Source organism: Spodoptera frugiperda, chromosome 11 (genome assembly GCF_023101765.2).
Source record: "Spodoptera frugiperda isolate SF20-4 chromosome 11, AGI-APGP_CSIRO_Sfru_2.0, whole genome shotgun sequence".
Lineage (NCBI taxonomy): Eukaryota > Metazoa > Arthropoda > Insecta > Lepidoptera > Noctuidae > Spodoptera > Spodoptera frugiperda.
The window spans coordinates 6,509,400-6,518,387 of record NC_064222.1 but is presented as its reverse complement, the minus strand read 5'-3'; the positions used below and the strand labels follow the sequence as shown (position 1 = coordinate 6,518,387).

Genomic DNA, 8,988 nt, shown 5'->3' with positions numbered 1-8,988 from the left:
AATCACTTGATCTTTGTTACATAACAATTTTCAAAAGTGAATTCTATTTAGGTAATTACAAATGAGTTAAATCGACTTATTTTCAGCACCTCCATGATTACTTTGCATACCACAAAGAACGCCGTTTTACAAAAAAAAAACTAAACAATGGCAACTGGATATTATACGAACAAATTACGGATTCCAAATTTCATTCAATAGCGCACTGCAGCTGTGCAAATTTAACATGGGCGTGTTATATACGTTTCAAAAGGCATATGGCGGACGTTTTATATATTTTTGCATCGAAAACTGATAAAATCTTTTAGTTATGAGTATCTTGTGACCGCTAGAGCGTATTTGTTAAAAATTAGATGATAAACGTTAGTTTTTAATGTGTAAATAAGTCTATTATATCTAGAGTCTTATAAATATTGATAGTATTTTCGTGCGTGGACGTTTTGATCCGTATTGTTGAAAAACGAAAAGTCTGTGATATAAACAATACATAGGTGATAGATTAATTTCCTGAACAATTTTGTATATATTGTAAAGTTGTTATAGAATTTTAGCAAAAGTAATATATTGCGAGAAGACTGAGAAATTGAGTGGAGGATTTGCGAGCTATGTCAGCTGTGAACCTATTGTCTTCTTTGAGGGAGAAACCGACCGATGAAAACCCGGATGATGGCTCCAACCCTGACGGTAAGTGCCGCACACAATCCTTAAAATATACTTTTTCCCGACACCTTAATTGGTGCGTCAACTTACGTCAACAAGATCTCTTTCTGCAGTTTACAAAACATTGACCCTGTTTCTGCAGGTTTTTGCAGGATATAGTTGACACCTTGTGGGTATAGTTATCAAATAGGGTTAGTTCCACCTAATGCAGCTGTCACGTCTTTGTATTCACTGCATGTTGTAAACAAATCTAGCAGGTTTTAAGTAGGTCACAGGTGAAGTAGTCTGTTGAGCAGAGCCTGGCATTGTTAAACCCTAAACATTTTAGATTCTGACCTACCATCGAAAATATGACCAATGAGGTTTATATCCAGCTTTGGTATCAAAGGAGGTGCATCTTTCAAGTAGATCATATTAGATTGTCTATGATAATTTCATTAAGAAAGTTTGCACTTGTGTTTTGCATTGTTGCATCAACTATGGTTGTGTGCTGGGGGTTTGTAATACTCTACAGAAGCTGTGTCTACTTGACAGTGATTATTTTTCATATTTATCATGTTATCTTATCATAGTTATCGTAATTAATTGAAGCTTGTAATTTGTATTCTGTTTTTGATTGATTTAACAATGTTATTATGAGGAAATGATATTGAAAGTCTGTTTATTTACAATGCTTCATTGTTTGTTGATGCTGATTTTATTTATTTTACAACTGGCTTCGTCTATTATAGACATTGGTAAAAGATTCTCCTTAGAAAGGTAGGTCTCCGAGTTGGTATGTCACAAAGACTTAATAACTTTAACAAAGCGGAAATAAAAAACATTTATGTGCTTTTATATGTAAAAGATCAATTCTTTATTACTTATTGTGATTGAAATATTTTTATATTTCACAACCGTGGTTCTTGTTAGTGCGAGGTACAACGTCATCTTTAATTTATATCAAAATTCTAAATAAGATTTTAGGAAGATGCATAACGATTTATTTTCCAATGGGCTCAGCTCCTCACTAAATAAAAATTCATATCAGACAATCTTATGTAAATAATAAATATCAATGACCTTTTTAAATGAAATGTAAACAACTCATCAATACTTTAATTTTATTAATGGTAATACCAAAGAATAAATACCCAAAAACTACAACTTATATAGTGACACATACCTATTTATTATTAAACAGAATTAAAAGTGTTTTTAAAGTATAGGACAGGGATGGCAAACTGTTGGCACATCTTTAAAAATATGGCATGTTGTTACGTAAAGGTTCACCGTCTCTGGTTTAGAACTTGAAAGTCTGCTATCATTTTCCTGCGGTACTTGGCTTTGTATGCAAATTACAAGAGTGCGGCTATAAAAACAAATGAATGCAATGTACCGTTGTGTTCATTTACAACACAGAATTTAGTTTCTAGTATTATAAAAAAAAACATTTTGTTCCAATTGGGGTTTTGTTGTGGTTTGCTTATTATATTTTATTTGACCTAATGTTTAGGGAAATAGAACAATAAATACTAGCGGAAGCTAATAGAGTACAGCAGTACTCTATTGCATTTGTGTGGTTGAAGAAAAAAAGTTATCTGTCTCTCTACTTTGCAATCTCTTCTATCTTCAGTCACATGAATCATACCATAGATAGTTTGTTCCAAGATGAAAAATAATCAAACAAACACACTTTTGAATTAATAGCATTGGTAAAAAAAAAGATTGTTTTATTAGTTGAAAATAATAAAAAAAAAGTTTCTTGTTGATAACAGTTTGTTAAAAGAGGTATTTGGCTAAATGCATGACTTTTTACATAAAAAACATTTAAAAATCTCAAATTGATAAAACAAAACAACTTATTCCTTAAAACTTTTGCTTGATACGGCTATTCTGGACTCAACTGCTTTCTGCATTCTTCACAGTATCTTTCAGGCTTCAACTATATTTAAAATTTCTATAACTTCACATAACAATGACTTGAATAAAGATTTATACCTTTAGTAAAATCTATTCATTATGTTGCTTTGTTTATTTTAAACTATCTATAAAGTTAACGCTACCAATTAAACTAATTTTAGACATTGTTTGTAAACAATGAGAGTAGGTAAACAAAATAATGTAATACTATTATGTAAATTTTATATTAATACCAAGTAACTAATTATCTCATTATTATATTGATTAGTCAGTAAAATTACTGAAGACATAGCAATACAAATGTAATATGGAAATGTTTCCTATATTATGTGATGGCAAAACATAAGAGGATACTTATGGCAATATAATATATTTAATTTTCAAAACGATACAACACACTCACATGCTGACAACTACTATTTTGCTCTGCATTTTTTTCAAATTAATAATGAATTTGCTAAAAAAGATGGCCTCTATCCAATGTGTTAATCCAGGTCAGGGTCTATTAAGTACCTATGTTAAAAACATCAAATTATTATTTTCATGAAACAGTGACAAAGAAACATGTTTCTAGAGACATACAATTTCGCGTATTTAATCATGATACAATTTAATTTTGTACTAAATAAGTACCTAGTCCCTGCAATATTTATGTTTACCTACACAAATGCCCCGAAGAAACGAACTTGGCTACAAATTATTCGTGCCTACCTACGTAGCGTACTTCAGCCAAGTAAACACGCCCTTTACAAGTTGAAACGGCCATGTTATTGCAAATTATTTATAGCTCTGTTATTACAGTAAGGTGAAGGAGTTATTAGACCGTTGACACAATGTGTTTATCATGCCTTGCAAACTCGCTTGTGTTGCATTTCGCACATAAACAATACGACAACCGACTACACAGTTACACTGCGCGGCTCATGTGCCAACGTAAAAAACTCAGTCCCCTTCTTTTCATATTGACATTGAATTTTTTTCCAGAGAGGCATTTTGCTCGCGAATTTGGCGATGCTATTTAGAATCTTGTTTTTTTTTTAAATCGATGAATCATTGTTGTGTGACTCGTTGCACTCGATTGCTTGGTTCGGCTTTAATGTGATAGATTTAGGGCCTGTTTTACTATTTTCGTATGAACAATCGTATTGTTCATTAGTTAAACTAACAGAACTTTAATCCGGCATTGTTAAATAGACCCTTAAGATATTAAGTATTATTCTTAGTTATACCTTTTTTAACATCCAATTACTTCTCCATCATCATCTGGAATGTCAGACTCTTACTGACTAAAAACAACACTGCCGCCCGCTAGGTAGTCCGCATTCCATGATTTATACCTTATTTTATACCATTTAAGGTACAAGTCGAAAAGTCTTTTTAGAGATAGTTACTTATGTAAGTCGGTTTAGACACAAACTGCGAGCCAAAAACGAGTGACTCATGGATAGTACCTATTATTGTGCATTTTTAAATACAGTGATTGCATCGACCGATGAACTGAATTTTTCGCTGCATTTTTAACATTATTGGTATAACGGACCGTTTTTAGGTACTATTACACGTTAGCAAATTTAATTCATGGCTAACGGGACTTGCTAAAAACAGGTTTGTTCTATCTTGCAGATTAGAAAAAATAAACCGCGGCGCTAAAGTTCCGTTATCATAGTCCTGTATACTGATTCATTATACATACACAAGGCATATCGATAGTACATAAAGAGACAGGTTTATAACCCGTCAAAGAAAATCATCCATGTTTTGTTAAACCTTTCTTACTTCTTTTGTGGTGTGGTGACAACAGACAGATTTGATTTGTTACCTTTCCTATTCTTTTCTTGAACGTCGAAAAAGATGACGAAGAGACTGTACCAGCAGTACCCAACAGGGTTTTCTGTTGAAGTTTTTCTCTCCAATCGACTCCAGTAGTATAGTCGGCAACAATGAATTGGAGACTCCATTACCATTCAAGAAGAAAAAAAAGAACCCGAAGCTTTTAAACTGCGTTTTTAACCCGTCTGCCAAATGGAGAGATTATGGCAAACTTCTCATTTTTGGCAGCGATTTACATTATCCAGAACATTTCCTTTAATTCCTTCCCAGTCGATATGGAAATTAGAAGTTCCTGTGTATTTATTGGCAAAGTTTGGCCAATAACGTTAACTTGGGTTACATTTTAACAAGCTCGATCACCGCGCTGCGTGATTCCAGTTATCAGACACGAATACAAATAGGTACTATTGAGTTAGCAAAAGTTTAATCGAAATCTGAATACATTTTCTATTCTGTCAGCTTCTCATGCACGAGGGTGCGGTAAACTTTAAAACCTGGTAGGTTTACGGTAACGCCGAGTACTAATGTGACTTTTTCCGAGTTATACGAGTATGTACTTTCTAACATTATTTGGACACCAGAAAAGCGGTGAAGGAAAACACCGTGAGGGGAAACTTGAGTTTATAATTTCTAATTATAAGTTTGAAATCGCCAACCCGCATTAAGCAAGCGTGGTGATTAATGCTCAAACCTTCTTCGTGTGAAAAGAGGTCTTTGATCAACAGTGGCCGCTTATAGGCTGTTGATCTGATGTGTGATGTTAAATGTAATAATTACGCCTTTCGGTAATAAATAAATAAATAAATAATTAAACATGCAGCCATTATTCCACGTAAAAATATTGTGTTCTGTTTAAAATTTTAAAGTAAAACGTAATCTCTTCCTGGCTCATTCCGAAATGTATTCTGTAACTTGAATGGTTACGGAATTATTCGTAAATGTACTCGTGCATATTCCATAGGTTCGTATGAAAGAGATTGCGTAACGCTATCCCTTCGGCAGCCCTTAGTATTTGCGTGCAGGGGTTTAATATCGCAGGGAGGATCAAGGTCGTTCGGATACAGACCATTCGCCCTGATTGTGCACAACACCATTTAAATATGCAACGGTTAACTGCTAAATGTTTTATGGCCGTTTATAAACGAATTCAATTCAAAATCTTTGGATGAGGATAGATTTTTGTCAAAAACTCCATCCAACTTATGTCAAAAATGGATTCTAATGAAAACTTATATTAAATTCGGGCGTAAATTAAAGTTAATATAATAATAATAATCAGTCTATTTGATCAACCTGATCAGAATTCTTATAGATACTTATTTTGGATTCGATTCGATTAAAATAGGTAATTTCCGTTTTATTACATTCTTGTTAGGATAATTTCGAGTGATAAGTTCGTGATAAATAAATCCCTTCGATCCGCGACTATAAGGGAGCTTTTCCACCAGAGATGTGTTATGCTACTTTATTATGGATGCGTTTGGCTTCCACCAATTGGTACACACAGCTTCGCACTGGTGGAAACAGACTCAGCTAAGCTATGTTTTTTATATGGAAATATCCGTGCTACGGAGGGCTTCTAGACTATCGATGCCCATGTTCCTCGTACAGCTACATAGCTTAGTATCGATGGAAACCGTCACATAGTTTCATAGCTTCGATATTACAGCACATCTCCAGTGGAAAAGCATCATATGTGTTAAAAATGCATGATAACTTCATAGAAATAAAAAATACTATGTCTCTTTGATCCGGGACACCAACCGGGTTTTAAAATTGCACGTAAACAGGTCAAATGAAGCCAATAGGTTCGTAAGTTACATGTTCTTAAATAACAATAATGTGCATCTACAAAAACATAATACGTAATATCGAAATCAGTGGCTTATCTTCACGCTTTCGTTGATAACTTTTATCAGTATTATTAATATACTATACGTAACTATCTAACTATATAGAAAAATATTTACGGATCGCAGTTGCAGAAGTGATGCTGTTTTATAAAAAAATCTATAGCTTTAACAGCTCCGAAAAGACTCGATAAAAGGGACCTTTATACATATTTATAGATTTAAGGTCGTTTTAGTGATAATACAAACATGTGGAAATACGATACACATAAATTGAAGTATTTGGAAAAAGGCATCACTAAATTCAACCTAATATAAAATATCAGATGCCAATTTCTGAAGATTGTTCTTGGCACCTCTATAAACGTGATTGTGACAATATGTATTTTGCCTGCAGTAAAATCTTTGACTATAACCGTATTCACAAACCTTATTGTTTCCGTAAACGTACATCTGTGTGCAGAACCGCATTGCAGACGCTCTGCAGGATATTTTGACGCCTGAACTTAATATCCATACGAAATACGAACACAAAAGTGAATGTATTGGAATCCAGTAAAATCGCCTCCATAGTTTTAGAAAAATAATCGAGTAGTTAGAACGAGGTGTTATTATAATATTACTTCGAACATAGGATACTTGGTGAATGTTGTTATTAACATAGGTTTAACATCTTTGTTCTTGATTCTTAAACAAAAGTTCTAGAACTCATCAACACGGTGGAGGGTAGATTTGCATCACGCGAAGAGATAGTGGCACAATTGTGAAACATTGAGGGTAGTTTAATTTAGGCCGCTCGGCTGCCACTGATTCGAGTTAGTCTTTGAGACGTGTTCTTGCGCTCCGTGTCGTTCACTATTGTTTCCGGAGAATCGTAGTTATTCCGCCCTTTATCTCGTCTTTGATGTCCTCGTTATTCGTGTTATACTTCTTGTCGGTAGAAGAATATAGTCATATTCTCCATCAGTAAGAAATAATATTACGTCGGTTATACGTAGATGACCCCGCGATCCGCGCAACCGTTTCTTTGACAAATCCCTAGTTTTAGTGCGTTTAGGTTTATGTTTAGTGTTTTATATGTTAATTTTATTGTTTACAATCGTTAATTACATTAATTTTATTGTTAGATTAAGTTTTAGTAAGGTTAATTGTTTTTACGACGCCATTTTGTCGTGTCGCGTCACACACGCGTGCTGAGCGCTATGGTTAGTAAAGAGGCACAGCCCCCGGTGGTTGAGGTTTCGAAGAAAAGCCGTCGTAGGGGGCGTAGAGCCGGTAGCCGGGCCGGCAGCCGGGCTGCCAAGAGACGAGCGCGAAAGGCTTCGAGCCAGACCATAGCCGCTGCCGCTATCGCCACAAGTATCCCTGAGAAGTTAGGTTCTCCGGCCAAGTGCGCTGTGCATGCGTTCCTGCTGAAGTACCAAAGTGCAATGAGGAAGATTCCCGCTCAGCTGCCACCGAAGGTGCACGCCGGACCACCTATTCCTCACGGACCGCCATCTAAGAGAGTGAAACGTGTGTCGTGGCGTAAGTGACGTTTTGTTCATTTCAATGTTCCAACGTAAGAGTTTTATTTTAATTTGTTGTAACTTGAAAACTAAATAATCCAAATAGTTTTCTGATAGCAATGATTTTGCTGTAGGGTGCCAACTGCCAACACAAGTTTGCCGGCGTGGCATGCTCGGATGCGAACATCCCGCCTCGTGTGAAAGCAGCGGTCATTAATTGGCCGGTACGATAACCTACCACATTATTGCCGACTTGGCTAATCGTTGGACCACGCTTCGTATTTGCAAAAAAGTGTCGTAATCGTTTTTTATTAGTCAATGTTTTGTTTTACGTATCTTGCGTCGATAAGGTGATTCAGAATTTAATTTTCATTGTGTGTGAAGATGTTTTGGAAATGAATTGGGCATTTAATTTAATAGGTTACATGGTTGAATTAAATCTTTTGTAAAGCACACTTTACATTTTTCTTGTAAAGGGTTTTTGTATATACCCACATAGCGTTTATTTTTTAGATCCGTATTGGAATTCTACAGATTTTAAGTGACTGAATTTGCAGTTTTTATCATGTTTGTAGACAGGCCTTTCCGACTGTGTAATTAACATGTGTTTGTGTGGATTTCAAGAGTGTATTTAGAATTGTAGATTCGTTACGTTCGTCTGAACTTAATAGTACTCGCATTAATCTAGTCAAAAACCAAAAGAAAACCACTCTGTCTGTCACATTAGTGTCAATGTGTGTGTACTCGATAAACATTATTCAATGTATAACAAATAGACCGTTGTTGTCATATTTCGGCGCCTCGGGTCAACGCACTACCCTAAACTTTTCCGTATTTGGAACTAACAGTTTCATGAGTTTTCCTATCTAGTAGAAAATCTAGGACGATTCGAAACGCTTCAAGATATGAACCTCTAGTAATTAAAACCTTGAGTCATACCCGTAGCTATATATATTAGCGACGCTCATTACAAATATTGCATAAGAAAGTTTATTTACGTGCAGCAAAATGTATGTAGGTATGCTTAGCGACCGTGCTATTTATATAGCATTGTTGTCTATTTGAGTTTTCGAGTATAGGTCGCTATGTCAGGTACTGGCCGCTGCCCAAACTTTTACTTTATCTCTGGAATTTCATCATTAAAGTTCTTGTGCAGATTCGTAGATGGGTGGGCACAGGAATTGAGTGAAAATGTGGTGTGAACTCTTGGTATGGTGAATTTATTTCATACTAGCTTC

At 35.1% G+C, this 8,988-nt stretch overlaps 1 protein-coding gene across 3 annotated transcripts in view; it reads left to right on the top strand.

The window, feature by feature from the left end:
* The first annotated feature begins 233 nt into the window (after window positions 1-233).
* Window positions 234-8,988, top strand: part of LOC118275070 (eukaryotic translation initiation factor 4E transporter) — a 34,753-nt gene continuing 25,998 nt past the window's right edge. The window contains exon 1 of one of the 3 annotated variants that reach the window (XM_050696958.1): window positions 234-684. In XM_050696958.1, the coding sequence (XP_050552915.1) occupies window positions 606-684 (79 nt within the window). In that variant the 5' untranslated portion in view covers window positions 234-605. Of the gene's footprint in view, window positions 685-7,045; window positions 7,770-8,988 lie in introns of those variants that run through there. The other 2 variants (XM_050696956.1, XM_050696957.1) reach the window with 2 other exon arrangements.